This window comes from Chamaea fasciata, unplaced genomic scaffold, assembly GCF_029207755.1.
Source record: "Chamaea fasciata isolate MVZ Bird 193981 ecotype frontalis unplaced genomic scaffold, bChaFas1.0.hap1 SCAF_3, whole genome shotgun sequence".
Taxonomy (NCBI): Eukaryota; Metazoa; Chordata; class Aves; order Passeriformes; family Sylviidae; genus Chamaea; species Chamaea fasciata.
Window position 1 is genome coordinate 82,181,229 of NW_027094088.1, and position 23,401 is coordinate 82,204,629.

The 23,401-nt window shown below is 36.6% G+C and overlaps 1 protein-coding gene across 1 annotated transcript in view; it reads right to left on the reverse strand.

The window, feature by feature from the left end:
- The window catches only part of MEI4 (meiotic double-stranded break formation protein 4), a 74,422-nt gene that overhangs the window by 32,944 nt on the left and 18,077 nt on the right, over nt 1-23,401 (reverse strand). Inside the window, exons 3-4 of the mRNA XM_066180540.1 lie at nt 20,304-20,863; nt 6,952-7,083 (exon numbers count right to left, since the gene is read on the reverse strand). Of these exons, the coding sequence (XP_066036637.1) occupies nt 6,952-7,083; nt 20,304-20,863 (692 nt within the window). The remainder of the gene's footprint in view (nt 1-6,951; nt 7,084-20,303; nt 20,864-23,401) is intronic.

Below are 23,401 nucleotides of genomic sequence, written 5' to 3' on the forward strand. Positions count from 1 at the left end.
TGAAAGAAAGATGAAGTTATGATTTTACACTAGTATCCTCTATGATTCCATAGTTTCCATTTACATTTTACTATATTTACCTAAGGTCTTAAAGAGAGTTTTAATTACAAACTGTACTCTTAATTCTACTCTTTAAACAAAAAATTCATTTTATCAGCAATCCCCAGTTAGAAATTCTAGGACTACAACTCTTTACTCATCCATTTTATGAAGATGTGGGATACTACAGCAGCAAACAGACTGCAAAGCCACTGACACAGGAACTGTGCACTTATAATGTATCCCAAAAAAGCATTTAGTGAAACTGCGTTAAAAGCTTGCATAATGAAGACTTTCAACAATTCTCCAAAATCAAAAGCCAGACGTAAATCTGTAACAAAATCTGTTACCTTTCCTGGAAATGGAACTTTTAAGAGCACATATGGTATAGATGCTATTCACATAGACAACTGCAATATCCAAAAAGCATTAAGGAAGCAGTGCTCAATTTTCTGTAACATCATTGCATTTTGCAAATCATTGTCTGTAAGCAGGAATGCTCAATGAGGAAGGGAGCTTAACAGGAACATTTAAACTATCTATTTGAAGACATAGGTTTAAGTAAAAATCAAATGGCCTTCCAGACTAGCAGGTCTACCACACATGCCACAAAAATCTGTCACTTTGTCCTTATTCATGTTCTGCTTTCAGGCATGCAAAAGAACTAAATGAGCTGTAAAGAAAGCAATAGGGAAAGGACAGTATAAGGAAGCAAAAGCAGCATCAACCCACATTTAAAAAAAAAAAAAAGTGTAATGAAAGGTTAACTGCAATGAAAGGTTAACTGCATTTTATGCACAGTTTGAAACAAGAAGATTGCCAGAAATATTACTTAGTAACTTTTTGAGATATAATATATTTTGGTATCTTTAATTAAGCATTTTTCCTTTTCTAGTATTATGCTTCCATGAATGACATGATTCACCAATATTAAGAGTAATAATACCCTAGTCATCAGAGTTCTCCTCATGTAACTGATATTTGCTGCTTCTGCTCCCAAACACACCTGAGGTTTTCTGATTACATGTCATCCTCAATTTTGCCAAGCACCTAAGTGTAGTCAAAGCCCTGTTACTTTTTAGTTCTGTAGGAACACTTCTAAACTGCTTTCTCCTTAATGCTATCATTTCAAGCTAATATGAGAGGGAAGAGAAAACTGCATGAACCATTTTTCATTTTCCAGTTCTGTCTAACATGTAAGCATCTTAAAATCTGATCTGTAATAGGGGATGACATATGCAGCAAAAGCACACATCAAAGGTGTATGGCACTCTTTTGTCATATACCAAGCCTTGACTGATTCTTTCATTCTTGCCTTTCAGGGAAGAGATTTACTTATTCCCAAATCCATATCTCCACACTAGGTATAAAAGAAAAAAATGCAGATCCATTAATTATTCTATCTATCCATTATTTCCTTTGTTATCAATAGCACCACCAGTTGCATGGAATAAAAATTACATTACATTTACTCAGAGCACTATTTTGCAGCATCTTTAACAATTCACTATTTGAAATATGCTCCAAACTCTGCTTACAAGCATAACAAGGAAAGAAATGACATCTTAAAAAGGATGAACAGATGTTCAGATGCAATTTAAATTATTTTCATAAGGTCTACATAACACCAATGTCTTTTTTCTTACCTAGGTGAAGCATTATTAATCTGACGCATCAGCAAAAGTCAACAGTAGAAATAATAAAAAGCCAAATATACCTGATAGCCATTTTAGTACCTCAAACAACAGTAGACTGCAAAAGGTATTTAGCTTCTCTAGCTGCATAATAGACTCAGTTGTTTTTTTCTTATTAACTATTTTAGCCATTTCCTACCATAGTTGGGAAAAAATAGTACAGCTTTTTTTTTCTAACCCATAAGAAACCTTTATTGCAACATATATAAACTTATGTTTGAAGAGATTACATATACTGCATAAATGAAGTAAGTCTCTTGGAAAGAGGAGCTTGTCTGAGAATTCTCTACATCACATCAGACACACCTGCCTTTGGAATAAAGCATGCGGTTTGTACTACACCTGCCCAGAGCAACCACTGGATACAGAATGGATACGTGAAGAAAGGCTTATGAAGACAAGCTCTAACATTAATAGCTCAGTTCTCAGCACTTTAAACCTTTTGATTATCTAGCTGAACCCAGATACAGGAAAACTCCGTTTTCCCTGATGAACGGATTACCAACGGAGTTAGTCCAACTTGACATTCACGAAGTCTCTAATTTGCAGGCCAGCTACGAAAATAAAAAGGCTTTCCAGCCACAAGAATATTTCAGCCCTTGATTTGCTTCCATATAGAGCAGTTCCTGTGCAGTTTGACATTCCAGTGACATGACAATTAGCTACACAGTGCTGGATAGCAATGAAAATCTCGGGAAATACTGAAAATCATAGTGCTTCTGTGTTCCCTTTGTTCTTTTTCTGCCTCAACACATTGCCTGCATAGACCACTCGTTTTACAGGTCTTCCTGTTTAGAGGCACATGCATCAGACACACCATAGCTGAATGCATCTTACAAGCAGCTCCAATCCACATATCGTGTGCAATACATCATCATTAGTCACCAGTCTCCCGTGGACACTAACAGGATTTGAATACCTGGTAACTAAGTTAACTAATTAATTACAGTAACTAGAAGATAACTTATTCCAAACATCTAATAATATTACATAAGTTTGTCAGTGTACCCACTGAAGTATGCTTTGCACGACTACCTGTTACAATGTTCTGCAGGATCAGGTCTTCCCTCAACATCTCTTGGCCAAATCATCCGAAAAGACATTTTCATAGAGATATTATAGGATTTTCAACCCTTAACTTCGGAATTTTACAACATAAATATCTACATTTCAGGTTATCAACTTAAATGTCCGTTCTCATAGGCAGAAGAAAGAAGCAAACAACTCTAGGGCCAGTATCATAATTTTGTAGGAGAACAAAGGTTGGACAAGAAGTAACTTTTCCCCTCCCTTGACTACAATGGACAGTTAAAGTAAGAAAGTCAGATGGAAACATCATAAAAATCTGAATTCAAGAGAGACAAATCCCACTTTAGGTCTAACCCTTTGGCTATTTCGAGTCAAAGCTGTTTTGTTTTAATAAGCCTGATTCTCGAGAATTTATGTAACATTCAGCAAAGCCTTGCATGACTATCTATCTTCATGTTGGCAAAATTTTAGTTAACCTTAGCTGCTTGGTTGACTTTAACAAGTCAGTAAGGTCTACCACATACACCTAAAATAAAGAGGATTAATCACACCCTTTATATCCTGCGTCATTCACTTCAGGTGAGAAGGCAGCACCCACATCTGAATTTGGACTTAATGCTTAATTATAATATTGAGAACTACACATAACTTGGTGTTTTGATTACAAAATCCCAAACAAACAGCTATTCAGTGTACAGCTTTTGTGATAAAACTGTTTTAAAAAAGTTAAAATGGTATAGAGAAAGTAACGTGATATAAAGCTTGGGTAATGCTATCTAAGCTATGCATTAGCAATTACTGAATAACAGAACTTTCCAAAACTTCATAGTATGTCTTTCTTTCCTATTTCAAAATCTATTTCTGGTTTCTAACTTTTCCAGAATTCTTGGAATTAACACTGGGGGGGTTAGAAATGAGCACTAAACACAGTAAACCACTAAGTGCTTTCCATTTCTGGCTCCTTGTCTTTGAAAGTGATCGTAAAGGAAGATCTGCTATCACGTGAGGAGCTCAACATTTGAAAAATAATCCATCTTCCACAGTATCTGAAATCTTCCATTCTGAAATCTTAGTATTTTACAATTCTATTTGTTCTGCAGTAGGAATCCAATTGGGGAACAGAAAATTTCTATTTCATAGTAAGTTAAGGTTCAATTACAGTATTCTTATAAATTGTATTTATGAAGAATGAAAGGTTCCTATTATAGATAAAACTCAAAAGTCCATATACAACATCTGTTAAAAAAAAGAGATCCAACTGAGTTTATATTAATATGCTTTTGCCTAGAACTCAGCACACTGGTGTCAGCAAAATGCTCGAGTATGAGCTTTACTTTGAGCCCATGATGAAGTACTTAAACGAATTAAAGCAAACTACTAACTTATTTGAGAGTTTAGTAACATAAAACTCAACTGTGTGGAAAATCAGGATAACTACACTGTTTTACACACTCCTTAATTACTTTAACCCTCCATATTAATATGTGGAAACACTGTATACAAAATTGTATGATTCATGTATTTGACATTAATTTACCATACTATAAGATTAAACAATTTAACCAATTAGACAACAATATAAAAATATTTAGAGTAAGCTCCATACTTTTCTGTAGTAGTTTATTACAAACACTCTTCAACAGAAAACCTAATTTTTTAATTTTTAAAGCATGGGGCACAGATAGCGCTTTAGAACTGTGCGTCACAGACTGATAAGCTTGCTCCAAGAGGTACAAACTCTCTAAAACAAGTCAGAATTCTAAAGTAAAATATTTCCAATATTTATCAAAGACGTATACACAAACCTGCAAGGGGCTGAGCTGAGCACACTTCCCACTGAAGACATAATGGAATATCAAGTTACATATTCTTGAATTCATGCATTTGACAAACTATTTGGAACTTAGCTCAAGTTGAGGAAGTTGAAACAGAAATGTTGAGCTATCTAGATGATTTGTTTAGAAAAATTAAAAGGAATGTCGTTTTTATTTCAAGTGAGTGTTGAAAAACATCTTCAATTAAAAAAATATTACTATGAAAAAATAGAACAGAATTTTCTTGATGAATAGGCTATTTTTTTCAACTTCTGTATTCCATCAAATGTTCAAAAGTTAATTGCAAACTAACCTGAATACATGCCTTAGATAATTCTTTATTTCTTCTATCTGCCAACAACAATAAAACTAACAATGAAGCAAAACAAACCTCATGTATTTCCACACCTCTAATCATAACTAAAATTCAGAATCTCTAATTTGATTGTTTTAAATGGGAGATACTCTTTGCAATTAACAGTGGTTTTGCTTAAATAACAAAACACAATTAGGATACTTGTCAGCTAAGAAATTTGATTATATGAAGTATTACCTTTCTCCAAACTCTAATTTAAGTATTTATAAAGAGTTTTTTTTTTTTAAAGCTGGCGTTTTGTTTATTTCAAACTGATATTGTATCATTAGATTTGATTATAAAACAAGAAAAAATACTTTAACCCTTTTTAGAATTGTAACTTCCAGAAGTCATGCTGCACAAATTCAGAAACATTGGGAAAGAGGTCCATAAATCAGCCCATCAATATTAGAGTCCTATTGTGATATATTTCCAGAATATTCTCACATACAGAATATATGAAGGTTTGTAAATGAACACAATATATCTATTTGGACTAGATGCAAGAATGCATGAACTTTAAAAACACTGACTTCACCACAAGCTGAGCAAACCAGAACTTCAGTTACCTTCCCTACACGTACTGCAGCTTTTCCAAGTCCTACAGAGTGTCAGCTACAGACTGACAGAGGCCCAGCTCCTGAGGCTTCACCAAATACGAAAGCAATAAAAATAATTACAGTATGGCAAGGTTAAGCAGTTCCATAGTAACTAACTCAGGAAAGCACAATGCTTAGTATGATCTTGACATCTCTGTGGAGCACTGAAAGGTTCTGCGTTGCTACTGGCAAAACCCTGAAAAGAAAGACAACTAATTCCATTAAACAGGTGAGATTTAGTAATGTTAAAAATTAGGAACTGCTTTAAACTCAAAAAAACAATTATTGTTTTTAACTACACACTTTCCTATCCTTACAACTGTTAAAAGTCTCTTGACTTTTGGTTGCCATCAATAAATCTAGTATGCTAACAGCGACCTAAAATAAGACACAGCTCATTGTCTAATTCCTTCAAAACTGGCATTTTCAGAATATGATTCAAACATACTAGAAATTTGGTCTGGCAATTATATAATCTCTCTCCCACAGTCCAAACTTACAACTATATCATATCCTAGAGAGAAAAAGAATAAAGTTAAGACTGCTTGAACAACACTTATGCCTTTTGTTAAATTAGACTCCTGCAAAATAAATCTATGGTGAATGTTTTTGATATGTATCAATAAATTTATTTTCCACCAAAGAAAAAGCTTTTAGGATAGTTTAAAATCAAGCTGCCATCCCAAGTGAAGCTGAACATTTTGCATAAAATACATACCAACACATACAGATAGATGAAAAACCTATGAGTCCCCAATTTATTTCATATATCTCTTTTTCAAATGTTAAAGGAACATCCATTCTCTCTCTCTCTTTCCTCTATAGTTTACTGGAAAAAAATGAATTTAAGAATAAATTTTACCAAAAATTCTATTCTGCTCTTTACCTCCTACTCATTGTAACAAACTAAATACAATATTATGTGCTGGATAACTTTTGCATCATGAAAATTAATACTTTGAAATAATAATAATGTGAAACATGATATCTAATTCTGAAATAAAATAAAACAGCTGACTATCCAGTTTTACATGAGCCAGAGAGAGAATACCAAAGTTCTATTGTGTCTTTAGCTGAAAACCAAAGTTGAATTTCCTGCATAGTCAACAATTTATATATTGCACTAAGTCTTCTAACTCATTATTTCAAGTATTTTGCAAATTACATAGTATGATCTAAAAACCTATACAGTCTATTTATTATCCAGTCTGATTTTACCTTTCCATATGGAATTTTCTCTTATTTTATGCCTTTCTTTTTGAATTTACTCTTTAAGGTGGCTCCCAGTATTTTCTGGGTTCTTCAATCTGAACATTCCATAGAATTATGCTGTTTTTACATTTTAAGAAACAAATAAATACAGCTAAAACACTCCCCAACACCAATCTTTGGCCTTTCTCAAAAAGAAAAGATGACAGTACCTGGTGAGCCTGCAACAACTGCTCAGCAAACTGACGGACTTCTGATAGGAGAAGTGATATTAAAGAATTTCTTAGTATGTTGTTCCTTCCTAGCAAACCCAGCGTTTCTGATACAGAATGCAGTGCCTGAAACTAAAGAGAAATAACAGCAAATTTAATCTTTCAAAATGCATCTCAATCTTTTTTTATCCCAAACGGTTACTTTAAGTAGAAATGGGATTTACATATTAAAATGTTAAAGAAAATGTCGAATTCAAAAATTTAGAGTTTAAAATTCTATTAATTACAGATCTATGAGATCAAAGAGAAATCGACATCCATCCTCACAAGATTAGTACTACAGAAAACTGTCACATGAACAAACTCCTCCAAAAGTGTCAACTCCCCAGGACATCACTTTTCAGCATTAGATGTCATCATGCCCATCTCCTCACATAGCAAATTGGTGACTGCCCTGCACATACAGTTCAGCTTTTCACAGCCAGACAAATGAACAAACAAATTCTTTGAAATTCAAACATGTAAGCTGGGAACTGTACTAGGGTGTTCTGTCAATATTGTTATCAGGGAAAAACTTGATTAAATGCTAACTGCTTACAGACACACTATATATCTGTATGTATGTATTTTCAAATTCAAAAAATTCACCTTCATATTGTTCTTTAACAATGCATTTCTCCTGAATGACAAGAGCAGTGATGCAGACTTACATGAGAATTACGTTAGTAATTTTTTGACACAGTTCCTTCTACTAAAAAAATCCCACCCTGTTTTCTTTGTTCCCTAAAATCGAAATAAAGAGCTATTATGTAATGAAGCATACTGCTCTACAAAGTACACCAGATTTTTCTATATGTAAACATACTGGAGTTATTTCAAAGGAAAAAAAAGGAAGACACATTAAATACAATTATTATAACTTGTATTTTTATATAAACGTATATCCCCTACAACATTAATATTCAGTAACTCTTTGTAAATGGGTATTTTTGACTGACAAAAAGATATTCTCACACAAATTTGTATGCCTAAGAATAACTATGATGTTTTAACCACTCAAAACACACCACTGCATCCTATTAACAATCTAGATTATACCTCCAGCCAACTCACATGTGTATACAGATGCAGACATAAATATACATACATACACATATATATGAATAAAAATACTTGCCTGCCATTTACAAGTTTGCATTGAATGAATCCTGCTGGGAAACTCTTCCAAACAAAAGGAAGGAAGGTGTTCCAGAAGCAGTCAGCATGATTTTATTTAGGGGAAACATTTACCTTGACTTTACCATGGTTTTTAACACTGTCTCTTGTAAAATTGTCAATGACCAAATTTTGGGCTAGGTAAGTGGATAGCAAGGTGGACTGAAATCTTTTGCTGTAAAACCCATTAATTAAGCAGCTTTGCATTTACAGTTCTTGCTTGACTGCCTGACCAGCAGCTGATGCAATGCCTGTTTAGCAGCCTCTTCCAGCTGAAGAGTTGGATCAGCTTGGTTATCATCTGCCCAACCTGAGCCTCTTATGGACAGTCAGAACAACCTAACTTTAATAAAAATTCTCCTTCAATCATTTCATTTCTGCATGTAATCCCAAAACAAGTATCAAAAGAAATCTACAAAAGACAGACAAGTCTCAAGTTCAGAATCAAATCTGCATGCAGAGACACAAAGTAAACTCCTGTGATTAAAAAGAACTCATAAATTTTACACAAACAGCTTCAAAAACCTGTGTAATTAAAATCATTCATCAACATACACACCAAAGAGTCTATAAATATGAAATGTGAATGAAGATGTGAGAAAAATGGGTTTCTGAAAAATGAAAATTATATGAAGGGATAACGTAACGCATGCACCTACCTGTGCTTTGAGGATATATGAATTAAAATGAGACTTTCATATACCAGAAATATATACCCTTCATAACAAAACAATGACTCCTCTTTCTAAAAATAAAGTAGAAATTACAATTTTGAAAGTCTTCCACAGTATCTACTAGAAAAAAGTTTGCAACACCTAGACAGTTTTGCCTTAACAGCACCCATGTTCCCAAGGGTACCACTGCGTCAACTCATGGTTTAAAAAATGCTTAAAGTAGCACATTTTTCAGTGAAGTTGCCATTCATTCTTATTTCTTTTAATAAATTATGGAGGGATACAAATTTTACAGTTCTATATTTTCAGAGCATAACACTGAGTATACTTGCTAATTTGTCTTTGGGGAGCAAGCAAACAAGGCAGTCGAGAGCAGCTTTTCAAGGTAACCTCTCCCAAAGATCTCAGTAAAACATGAATATTGTTCTTCTTTAAGCTCTCTTCTATTTGCTTACATAATTTTTTGACAGATAATGAAGCAATGATTTTTTTTGTGCAAGTATTATTAATGCTAGCACCTGAGATGCAACTAAAATAGGATCTTTCACAAAATTTCCGTTATCTTTTGTGGTTTTACAAAAGTTGTCATTTTTTATTTGGAATTTTCGAGCACAAGATAACAGGGGACCTTGAAATTTAAAGCCTTACCCTCTACTACGAGAAGTAAATAGGTATTTTGTAATGATGCCACTTAAGGTACCAATGGAACCAAAAAAATCCCACTAATGAACTTCTTAATATTTAATAAATATTCTTATTAAACATATCCTTATAATAAAAATATTTCAAATAAACATCTTATAGAAAATATATTACGATTGTATTTAACAAATATTAGTACTGATTTTTAAAATCCACTGATTTATTAGAGAGCATTGGTTTTACATGGTAACTGGATGGATCCTTTACATTCTTGTAAAAATATTCTGAGAAAATAGAAGACACCAAAGAAGGCTAAAATAATGCTGATAGACTATGCATTAAATGCATACAGAACAAATTTATAGTATATAAGCAATAAATCTGAAAATAGAAAACAGAAGTAAGATTTTGTTATACAGTAATGCTCATGTTTTTCTAATTGAACTCTGGAAACATTAAAACAAAAAAAAATCAAATACTATGTAGTTTCATTAAAGATAAAAGCATATGTTCAGCTCTCAAATCTATCCAATGTTAAAAAGGAACAGAAAGCTTTTAATCCCTTGGGCTTGTTTAATGTTGTAGATGAAATAAAACCAATGCATTTCAGGAATCCCCAGGTAAAAGCAGTCAGAAAATTAAAGTGTAAAATATATACCATTAGAAACAGAAAATAATGGAGCCTGGTTCACTGTTCAGGTCCTGCATCACCTCTCCCTAGCCCTACTCCCACATCTCAGGTTCCACTGTCTTCCCATGTTATTCCAGATGCAGAACAAGAGAGGGCAAAACTGTGACAGCAGCTGGGAAGGATGTGTGGACTGTCAACCTGGCTGTTGCCAAAATGAAAATATAATGTCAATGTTCAGCTTATCTCAGGCATAGTAACTTGGTCTGTCCTTCACCCAGCTACAGATTTTAAAGCCTACTTGAAGGTATTATTGACCTTTCACTTCTTTCCTAATGATTTCAAGCTGGCTATCAAAAGTTACTTGCCAAGCAAATGGCTGATAACCAAAGACAGCACATTCCTGTAAACCCTGTTTCCCAGGAAACAGCATAAAACCTTACAAATTAGTTTTTTAGAACTCTCTTATCAGTGTGTTAGATTTTATTTAATAGTAGATATCTAAAATTTGTGAGTTTAATTCCTTCATGAGTTGCGTGATTCACTACCCCAATAAACTATGATAACTGCACGTTACTATATGTTTTGCTAATTTGCAGTTTTTGTCCCAAGCAACAGCTCTTTTTCCCAATAAACTGATCTTTGGCAACACAGGGCAGACAAATAATTATTGCAGGTATCCTCAAATTGTGAGGTCTAACAAACAACTATTTTCACCTTTGATTTCACCTTTGATTACCCTTTCCCATTTAGTCCAATCTGACTTCCACTCCTAATCATCAATGCCAGTTGAAAAGCTCACTTTTGTACATAGAACATTAGCACCTCTTTATCTTATCTTCAGATTGCTTCCTTCATTAATTGATGGTTCTCATGTATCTCTTCCTGTTTACATGCCAATATTTCTTCTATCAGTCTTGAGAATGAATACATATTATTTCAACTCTTTGTTCTGTAGGTCACAGCCCAAGCCCTTACTCTGCCCTTATATCTCCACAGAATCATACAATCATGGAATGTAAAGGCTGGAAGGAACCTTAAAGATCACCTACTCCCAGCCCTCTCTGCCATGGGCAGAGACATCTCCCATTAAACCAGGTTACTCAAGGCCTTATCCAGCCTGACCTTGAACACTGCTAGGCCTGGCACAACCACAATTTCTCAGGGCAATCTGTTTCAGGATTCTACTGCCCTCACAGTAGGGCATTTCTTCTTAAATATCCGAGCTAAATTTCCTCTCTTCCATAATCTTGTTCATGCTTTTCTCCACCCCTCTTAACCTGATGTTCTCCACTCAAACCATCAGCTGGCTTCACTGCTGCAGGCTGCCAGTATTGTCCATGGGAAGCCATGGTGTGATATGCAAAGATTAGAGCCATGGGGTGCTAGTGAAGATCCTCTGCTGCTGATTCTGAAATGTGCTAGCCCCCCCGAAGCACACTTGCAGTCTTAGGGAGATGAGCCAGGGACTCCTGAGGTAACAGAAGCCAACAGGGAAACACCAGGGAGGGAAACGTCTCAAAGGAATTAACAGGTGCTCCTCCAGGAAGGTGACATGGCTGACAACTCAGCTGAGGTGCCTTTGCACCAATGCACAGAGCATGAGCAAAAACTGGAGGAGCTGGAAGCCACTGTGCTGCTAGAAAGCTACAACCCTACTGCCATTATGGAAGCTCAGTGGGACAAATCTCATGATTGGAACATGATTATTGAAGGCTAAAGAGTGTTCAGAACAGACAAGGGAGGAAGGAGAAATGGAGGGGTTGCCCTCTGTATCAAGAGCTGGATTAAGTGTGGAGAGTTGCCTTTCAAGAACAACCATGAGCAGCTTGAAAGCCTGTGGGCAAGAATCAGAGACTGAGGGAGCAAAGGGAACCTTTTGATTGGAATCTACTACAGGATCAAAGGGAGCCTCTTTGTTGGAACCGTGGAGGCTGAAAATTTCAGGCTTTCTGAGCTGAGGGTTGCTGATCCTCAGGCAAGCATCGCATTTGACTTGAGGCCTTGGAACAGGCTTCCGCGACTGTGAGATAGCACAGGGGTTGTGGGTGTGTAGTTCTAATGGTGTTGTGGGATCTCACAGGGTGAAAAACAAGGATTTGGGTTTTGGTGTACAGTAATGTGTGTGGGCCAAGATGAAGCATTCAGGCTGTTGTCTGTGTTCTTCTTTTTTTACCTTTTTCTTCCTTCTTCTTCATGGATTTGGGTGGTTTTCTGTAATTGGGTGAAAAAGGTCCACATTGTAAGCCTTGGGCAGTCATTACTGGGTCAAAACTATAAATAATATAAGTGTCACCTTAGTATTGGGTAATTATCTCTTAAATAGCCTTGATAACAGTCAGAAGCCCTCCATTTTGCCTCATTTCTCTAACTTGTTAGTTGGAGCTCATGAGACTGTAAATAGGTAAGATATAATAAACAACCAAGACCAAACTTGACTCTATGTTTCCTGTGTCTTTCATCCTGACCTCGGCCAAGATGAAGCAGAGAGAACTGCAACACCTCTTGACAAAGTCTTTTTGCAGGAGGCATTGACCTCACAGGCGCTTGTCCTAACGGCGAGCTTCAGCCCACCCAACATCTGCTGGAAAAGCTAACTTTGTCCTGTGGTTCTTCCTTAATTGTAGCTTTAGTGTACGATCTGCATCAGCTGAGGATGGCTGAGAGGGGAAGATGGACATTTTCTTTCATTCATTCTTGTCTTGTTACTTGTCTGATTCACTTTACTGCAGTAAATGAGGGTCAGTCGGTTTAGTGATTACTTTAGACAGTAGTACTTTTCAAGACAATGGATTTTGATTACCATTTGACTCAACTCTCTTCATAAGGACAACAGATTGCTGAGAAAATTTAATTTAATAATCAAGAGATTCAAACATTGACTCTTACTAGACCTCAAAATCCAGGCAACATGTTTTAATATTCATACAAATGAAGTGCTCTTCCCCTATAAAAGCAAAATCTTTTTGCTGATGAAAATGCACCCATAGCATTCCCGCTGGGACTCAATTAATTAGGAAACCTGGAGCCAGCTCGTTTTACACTTGAAAACCACCAGTGACATAAATAACTATTTTTATATCTTATTTTTCCCTAAGTAGGAAAGACTCTTGTAAACCAATGAGTTAAGTCCTGTCTTGGCTGTGGCTGACAAAAGATACTGCAAACCTATACATAGCTAGAGAAATTTAATGTCACCCACAACTAGCTGCAGCATGTATTAAATGCATACTGTTGCATGTATGTAAGTTTATGATTACTCTCTTCCACGAAAATTCAGTTATTAATGAATCATACAAATTGAATCCTAGATAAGAAAAGATTCAAAACCCTGGTTCTGAAGAATGTGTGCAGTTTTAACTGCACAAGCACACATATACATTTCATTATATAATTGCCACTGAGATATGAACATTTCTCTTTCTGCTTTTCAATGTATTACTTTTCAACTTGTTATTCTCATGAAGAATTGTGAATTCTTTCTCACACAAATATCCAGTAAAGGCATCAAACTACTACTCAGAACTTCTGCATTTGCTTTTCTGTTAAATGTTATCAATAGCAGTATTTTGAGGACTGGCAAAATTTTACATAAAGGCCTTTAAATGAAACATGAAAGAAAAATTAAAATGGACAGTAAAGTCCCAAACATGAAAGAAAAATTAAAATGGACAGTAAAGTCCCAAACAGGATATGAGAAGTTCCTAAAACTATGCTGATGTCTCAGTGTCCCTCCAGATGCTGTTAATGCTATTAACTTCAAAACAACTGCCTTAAAGGTGGCCAATTTCTGAAAAAGATTAAAAAAATAGGAAGGAATATCATATAACCTTTTTGTGTGTGTGTGTTGTTTGACTGGAGTGGCAATTCATAATTTAACAGCATCTTCAAAGTCCGTATCGATGTTCTAAACATAGCATGAGAAGAAGCAAAGAACAGCAGACCACTGAAACACATCTATCTTCCTTCTAGGTCTTGTTTGAAAGAGATTATGGTGAGATGGGCCAGAGAGATGAGGTATTTGTTCAACACAGCTCAACATTAGAATCCCAAAAGTAGTGTCTTTGTGTTTTGGTTAACTCCTTAAAACATGAGGTCCAAGAAAAAGACACAGATCCCTGTGAAAAACCCAAGGTAAAGGCCAGGATCTTCTGGCCCATAACAGATGCATTGGCCAGGCTCTGAATTACAGTATCAACTGCACCTAAAAGGAGTACAACCAGTGACCTGAATTGTCTACAGCACTGACAAACTGGTGCAACACCAGAAAGGATCACACCACAGAAATTCCATGTAATGCAGCACCCTGTGACATACTTGGCCATGACAGCTTTGAACACAACTGAACTGCACCAAAAGAGGCTAAAGATAAGCCTATTTTTCTTTTATCACCAAAGTAATAAATGAGACTCCAGATTCCTTCACAGTAACTGTTTTGAAGTTTCATACAGCTGCATAGACAAGAGATGTAAATATGACACATATAAAGCATCCTAATTTCTGTTAGAAGAGGTTTGACTTTTAAAGATAATTCCATATATTATGAACATACACGCAGCCCAAATTCACCACAGGAGGCTTCCAGGCAAGCTCCAGGATATAATCTCTGTGCTCTACTGCCATGAGCTGTCCAAAACCTCCACCAGAAATACAAAACACATATGCTACCCTAAACAGCACAGGGAGTTGGGAATCCCCTAGTGCCTCCAACTGTTGTATTTGTATTTTTCTGATATAGGAGAAATGATCCCCTGTTCAAACATATTCTAGACAACAGATACAAATATCAACAGAACAGGCACACTTCAGTGCCAGTGAGTGAGTGATGCAACTAGGAGCAGGAGAAAAGTACGTTTGCTGTGTCTCTGCGGAGGTGGATGAAGACAGACATTGTCAAATCCCATAGAGGTAGATTAAGTAAAAAACAATGTTCCAGTGCTTCCGTACTGAAGTTTCTACTCCACTGTAGGGACTGTAATTACACACCATAGCTCCTACCAGAGTTTTCCATGTGAAATGTTTTCCCATGTTTCGTGAGTTAGTAGAGTCCCTTTGAAAGACAGAGCCAGTGGCTCTGCCAACTGAATACAACCTCACAGAGTTTTATAGTACACTTCGGTCTGCTTGAAACCAGGACTTCCAAGGAACCTACACAAACACAACAGTGATTCTGACATAGCAGAGTGTGTCATTGGAGTGACTCCACACAAATGAACAATTTGCAAACTGAAAGGCAATACACACCACTGCAAACCCCCAAAGGTCTCAGTGATGAAGAATCAAAAATTGGTGATGAACAAAGTGCTTTCTCCACATATCAGCAGCGACTGTCACACATTTTGTTGCATGAAAGCAACAGCTCATATGTACCACAGTTAGACACATGTAGACAGTTAGATCCTTACAAGCTTTTCTGTGGCAGCCATACAGGGATGAAAACCATGCCAGCAGAAGGTGCAAAGTCAGGCCTTGCACAGATTGTTGAACCTCTGAACATTCATGCTTCACACTGAGCAGCTGCGACTTGAGGGCTCCTTTTTAAGAAATTTCCAGAAGGTTTATTCCAAAAGATTGTGTGTCTAACAACTGTGTGCATATTTCTGAGCTGCTCTTCAAACACAGAGGGAAAGGGGAAAATTTAAAAAAGAAAAATTCAAAAAATTACTTTCAGTTTTTTGATATAAATAATTTAATGCTTCATGTAAAATTACCTTTTATTTTCTGTCACATACCTTAATTGACAAACTTGTTTTTTTTCCTTTTGATACCTATGTCAGTTAGCAGTTTCAGGTCAGACTCTATCCAAAGTGCACAGCTTTAGGCAGCTGGATCCAGGAAAAAATTTCAGAGTACACATCTTTGCTGGTTTTACAGTTTCCAATTAGATAATACTTTATAATTAGAAACATTTCAAACAACAGGACTGTACAGTTACAGCAAGTAATTCTGCTGCTGTTTTTCTTCCATTACATCAAAAGTAGAGATAATGATTCCTTTTCCAATTCCCAAAGATTATTTAAAGTTATTTAACTTGCTCTGAAAAACACTGAGATTGCTTTTGAAGATGGAATTCACTAAGTGTAATACAGCCACTTCTCTCTGTGAACTTTTTTAAGGTGTTTCTCACAGCCCTTTGTTCTTGAAAGTCCCTGACAGTTTTAATGATCAGGATAGTAAAGGGAAAGCTGTGTCAAATACTACATTGCTGCATGATTGTCTATACAAATGCTCTTTTACAGTAAGGAGAGATACAACAAAATATTAGCATTTTTATTCTGGAAGGATTTAAGCATTTTCCTGGAATTCATACAGTTTGCAACTCTTTCCAGAAGATAGCCTTGTATGTAAAGGTAATTTTTTTTTTTTTTTAAACCTATAATCTTACTACTTCAATCACCACCTGTATATGAAGTGTTCCTGGGAGATATCTGGTACACAGTGCATGAAGAATTAGTTATACAATTTACTCTACTAATTCTGAATGCTACATGTTTATTTTCATTTTAAATTCAGTTTAAAGAAAACCAAACCTCTAATCTGGAAACCTCCAGGATTATCCCTTAGTAATTGGTTTATACAATTTTAAAACTCTTTTAATCTGTTTGACTGAAGTAATAGCTGCCAATAATAATGACTCAAGTCAATATTTTGGTGGAAGCAAGATACAACTTATCTCATAAAAAGACATCTGTTTTAGTGAAGTTATTCAGAGAAAATTTACCACTTTCAAATTATGTGGATGTATTCCACCTCTCCTGAATGATTCATAAAAGTACTTTGCAGACCTGAAACATCCCTGATCTATCAGAGTATTTTCTCCCATTTAAGATGTGACACCTCTCACTTAAATTTTGCCAGATTCCTCCAATCAACAGAAAATCCATATCCAGATAATCCCCGGATTGCTCTTCCACACTTAACCTTATTTCAATTATTTACTGACTTTCCATTCAGGAAGAGGATAGGAAATGGTGGAAATACTGGACATAGTCAATTATAAAGTCCTTAACGAGGGACTGTTTAAACTTTTTTTTTGGTATCCAGTGATCATACACACACAAAAAAGGAGTCACACCAGTATAACACTATTCCTGACGCCATACAAATGGAGTGTATGGTCACATCCTTTCAAAATACTGACCAGGAACACCTCTAATTAAAGACTAAGTCTTGCACCATGCTGACACTAAAGTAGAAATGTTTCTGGTATTACAAACACAAGGTTCTAGTCCTGATTTCAGTCTGAATGCTTCCTAACCAAAACACAGGTACATCCTTTTCACAGAATCACTAGGTTGGGAGAGACCACCAAGATCATCGAGTCCAACCCATGCCCTAACACCTCAACTAAACCATGGCACACTTAACACCGAATGCCGCATCCAGTCTTTCTTTAAACACATCCAGGAATGGTGACTCCACCACCTCCCTGGGCAGACCATTCCAGTACTTTATCTCCCTTTCTGTAAAAAACTTCTTCCTAATATCCAATCTCTTTTCCCCTTGGTGCAGCTTGAGACTGTGTCCTCTCGTCCTGTCCACTGCTGCCTGGAGAAAGAGACCAACACCCACCTGACTACAGGCACTTTTCCAGGAGCTGTGGAGAGTGATAAGGTCACCTCTGAGTCTCCTTTTCTCCAGGCTAAACAACCCCAGCTCCCTCAGTCATTCTTCACAGGGCTTGTGTTCCAAGCCCCTCACCAGCCTCATTGCCTCCTCTGGACGTGCTCAAGCGTCTCAATGTCCTTCCTAAACTGAGGGGCCAGAATTGGACACAACACTCAAGGTGTGGCCTCACCAGTGCCCAGTACAGGGGAAGAATGACCTCCCTGCTCCTGCTGGACACACTATTCCTGATCCAGGCCAGGATGCCATTGGCCCTCTTGGCCACCTGGGCACATCCTGGCTCATGTCCAGCTGCTGTCACCAGTACCCCCAGGTCCCTTTCTGCCTGGGCACTGTCCAGACACACTGTCCCCAGCCTATAATGCTGCAGGGGGTTATCGTGGCCAAAGTGCAGGACTCAGCATTTGATCTTATTAAATGTCATCCTATTGGATTCCGCCCATCCATCCAACCGTTCCAGGTCTCTTTGCAGAGCCTTCCTAACTTCCAACAGATTGACACATGCTCCCAGCATGGTGTCACCTGCAAATTTACTAATGAAAAACTCAAAACCCTCATCCATGTCATCAATAAAAATATTGAACAGAACTCTCCCCAGCACAGACCCCTGGGGGACACCACTGGTGACTGGCCACCAGCTGGATGCAGAACTGTTCCCCACCACTCTCTGGGCCTGGCCATCCTGCCAATTCTTAACCCAGCAAAGAGTGCTCCTGTCCAAGACTCGGGCTGCCAGCTTTTCCAGGAGTGTGCTGTGAGAGACAGTGTCAAAGGCCTTGCTGAAGTCCAAATAGACAACATCCACAGCCCTTCCTGCATCCACCAGGCAGGTCACCTGGTCATAAAAGGAGACCAAGTTGGTCAAACATAACCTACCCTTGCTAAACCCATGTTGGCTGGGCCTGATATCCTGGCCATCCTGTACGTGGTGCATGATGGCACTCAATATAAACTGCTCCATTACTTTACCGGGTACTGAGGTCAGGCTAACTGGCCCTATAATTATCAGGATCCTCCTTCCCACCCTTTTTGTGAATGGGAGTCACATTGCCCAGCTTCCAGTCATCTGGAACCTCACCAAATCAGGACTTTTGGTAAATGATGGAGTGGCTTCACAAGCTCCTCTGCCAGCTCCCTCATCCCCCTGAGATGGATCCCATCTGGTCACATGGATTTATGACCATCCATGCAGGTCAGCAGTTCTCTGACTGCCTCCTCCTGGGTAACAGGGGGACCATTCTGCTCCCTGGCACCACCTACCAGCCCAGGACAGTTGTCCTGAGGACAAGCAATCTTCCCACTGAAGACTGAGGCAAAGAAGGCTTTAAGCACTTCCACCTTCTCATCTGCAGTTACTAAGTTCCCTCCTGCATCCAACAGAGAACAAAGGTTGGTCTTACCCTTCCTTTTATCATTAATAAATTTGTAAAAACATTTTTAATCATCCCTTACAGAAGTTGCCAAATTAAGTTTGACCTGAGCTTTGGCCTCCCTGATTATCTTCCTATATGCCCTTTTTTCACTCAATGCCTTCTTAATTTGGTAATAATATTTGTTTGATGTTCATGTTCTGGGGTAAACACCCAATACAGAGTGAGTTGGATTAATTTTAAATTAAGACAAATGGCACATCCATCCACAGGCATACCAGATGTCCAGGCTCTTTCATTTTAAGAGGCAACTTTAGAATTTACCCTAAAATAGGGACCTGCTACCCAGTGTGCGTTCTTTAGGCTCTGAGGATTACAGGGATAAGGTTTTAATTTGCTCTAATAGCTACATGGGGACATTAAACTGGTACATCTAAGTGTCAAAAAATACCACCATCATGTTTGTTCCATGTTACTCTAAAAGGCAGAATGAAAACCAAAAATCCTAAGACAGGCAATAAAAATCATTACCTGCAGGCCATCTTCTGAAGACAGACCAGGGATACTTCAGCTGAATAAGGAAATTAACAAGATGATACATGGAACAACACACAGTGATGAATACAAAAAAAATGCAATTCAGTCCTATTTGTTTTTGTGATGGGGACATTATTTTGGAACTCTTCACTCATTTGCTTATATATTTTTAAAACACAAATTTGCAAGTAGCTAGAGATTAATGGAAATCTGAAGCAAATAAACTATTTTATTCTGATCTTCAAGAAAAAATTAAAAATCATTACATACGAATGAATAGCTACAGTATATCTCCATATAGCAAGAGAAACTATGTGTTTTTCCCTCATATTTTCTATAAAGTTGCTTTAAACTGCATTTTTATCAGTTGCTTTAAACTGCATTTTTATCAGTTCTTTAAAAGTCCTGTACTTGGGAATAGGCTAGAACTAGCTAGAACATGAACAAGAACATTTTCAAGTGCTTCAGAGCATTTTTTATCCATATATTTTATATCTATCCATATCTGCCTCGTCCTGCAGAAGAGGACAATCACAAAAATCTCTGAGTAGTACTCTTCAAAATATATGACAAACTGGTATTTTAAAAGTGCATAAAACCAGGAGAATGTTACAGTTTGTGGAAGTGGGATACAAAAGAACGAAAATGTTTTAAACTTACCCTATTGACACTCCTATTTCTTAAAATAATTTGAATTAGATTTTTCTTAAATTCTTCCATCTTCTTGAAACACTTCTTCAAAACATGATTAGTTAATTTAGTATCAGTTATCAAACTGATCAAAACACAAACTCCTTCAGTAAGGAAACTTGGAGCTGGGAACTTAGGACTGTTGTAAAAAAAAGTCAGTCCATCAAGCAACTGAGACACTGAATTGCATATGGTGAAAGAATCATTCTCAAGTTCTGAGAAGTCTGCTTGAAGAATTCCTCTTTCTGACAGATTTCTTATTTCAAGCAAACGTTGCAAAAAATGCACTGGAGCAGTCACAGATTGCTCCTTGCTAGTATGGCAAAGATTCAGTGGGGGAACTCTTTCCAACCAATCTTTGGAAGTGTTGACATCATGCTCAGATTGGTGAAAATCTGAAGCTATGCCTAAAGAATCAAACGCAGAGTCATTACAGACATCACATCCAGAGTCTCCTAGCTGGCTTGAGTAACTTGCAGGGTTTATAGATTCCTGACCTAGAAGAGTTTCAGCAGCAGTATCCTGTTTTCCTGAAATACAAATATGAAAATTACATATGTGCAAAGCTCAAATACATATTTATTGAAAGTGCCATATATACTTTCTCCTTTTTGCTTCCATGCAAAAAATCACAAAATACACATGTATGTTGGCTCCCCAAGAACTTCCCATGACTAGAATTTAGCTGTGGAAGAACCTATTTTTAAATTAAAGTCAAAATTTTCAAAAGGTAATGTCTATTTGTGAGCTAGATGTTATATGCCCGTAGTAGTATGAACAACAATTTTGAGTTTAAAACTGTCAGAAATTTTAAGTTTTCCTAGATATAATTTAAGTAGACAGAAAGCAAACAATTTAAGTGAATTTCTATACCCCTATTAACTTCCCGGGAAGAAAATGCATGTGAATTTCTGGTCCTCCAAACATTTACACTGCTTTTATTCTTAAAAACTCAGACTGCTTTTAGAAAGCAGTGAAAGTCTGTTACTATAACTGCATCAAATAAAATATTCTTCTTTATGAGTACTCTTGCTCCCCAGTTAGGTAAGAAATTCTAACAACAGTCAAAGTTGAACAGAACATTAGGTTTGATTTTTTTCATTATTTAACAAAGAGGAACATTCAGAATCAAAAGTTTCTTCAGTCATCACCTATCTCATACCATCTCCCTTCAAAGACACACAAACTGCAATATGAGAGGTATACAGTACATTCACACCAATAAATTACTTTTGTGTTCTACTGTAGAATCTCTTACATCCCATTTCACACATTAAATACATTTAAGGCAATGTCTCTCAACAAAAACTCAGCTCCAGGTGACAAAAGACACCTGTTCCACATGCTGCCTATGCCAAAAGATCAGTTAAAATAAGCCAGAGAAGTGAAGTGGAAGACCAACACACATCTCAGAGCCACGAGGCAAGGCTAGAACCCCTTACTGGGGCAGAGTCACAAACTGCTTCCCCTCTCACTCTTGGAAAATGTGCCTATACTGTTCATTTTCCACAAGGATGCAATGCAGTACCATACTCCTTTGCCTTTGTATTCTTAAATTAATTAAAACAAATTACAGATGGCTTGGCCTCACAGGAAATAAATGTTATATTTCATAGCAAGTTAGAAAAAGCATTTTTAACATGGAAAAGCAGCAACCCGAAGCAACAACCTACAGTATTCTGTATGTTAATAAAACACTACTCAAAAAATTTATAAGGTCTTCATTAAATTCACCATTTCAAAATAAACTCTGACCATTAAATGAGTCTCTGAAAACATACCAGTACAAATGAAAGCACTATTACTAAGATCGAAACTGGAAATGTGGTTTATTTATTTATTGTTGAGTTTCATGTCTTTAACATTCAGACATACTTGAAATTGCACAGTATTGGTACCAACTGACTCAAAATGAAAGGGCTAACTGTAGGAAAATCAACTGCCATTTCCAGGAGGTAGGAAAAGCTGGACATTTAGGGCCAGCCTAGCATTTTATAGATTAACAGTTTCCAAATACACTGCATATCCAAACTTGGAAAGTCAGCAAAGAAGCAAAACACACTTCCCATGGTCTGACTAACAAGAACAGGCATCCATCTTTCATGTCTTCTCTCCCTAGGATTTTGAGCAAAACACATGTCAGAAGAAAAAAAAAACGAAAATTATTTTTGGTGCCAATTAAGGAAAATAAGCCCTTCCAGGGGACCCCTCTACTGTGAGGTCCACTGTGTGATTATTTTTTTCCTGTTCTTTATCTCATGGGACAACATGGAAGTTGCTCATAAGGATTTAATGTCAGACATCAGAAGAAGCAAAGCAAGAACTATGTGCAAAAAACCCGTATGTATGTTTGCTGATTCTCTTGTGGAAGTAAAATAAAAATAAAAGATAGAAGACGTGAAAGAAAGGTAAAGAAAAGAAAAAGGGAAGAATAGTACAGCAATATCCATAGAAACAAAACTTAAGATGTTCCCAAAAAAAAGACCGAGGGTACTCAATAAAACACTCCTTCTACTAGGAGACAATGTTGCATTTATGGTTAGGTTCCTATCCACTGACACATCAAATTCCTGTTCCATGATGAGCTTCCAGAAAACCCAGTTACACTAAGTTCTCAATATCAGTTTATTTCCAGCCAAATAAGTAATACAAAATGCTTAAAATTGTTAAGCCATTTACATGTTCCAGTCATTTGGGGAGGAGGTGGCAGTTATGTTGTAAAAAAAATAAAACGCATCAGGAAAATATTATTTCCCTCAAAATGTCTAGAAATAGCTTGCAATTTATTTCTTGAAAGAAGCTAAACTCACTTTGTACTTATCTAATATTCAAATGAGAAAGCAGTCTTGATGTTCACACCATGTAGTTATCAAGTACAAAAATAAAAAAATAAATGAAAGGAATGGCATTAAGCCTGCCCCAGACTAACAAGAATCTTTAAATACTAATTTCAAGACCATTTAACCATATATGTATTGGAACAAGAAATATGAAAATTTAGTGTGCATGACAAAGTGACCACATGTTTTACAACACCATAATTAATGAAATATCTGGTCATGAACAAT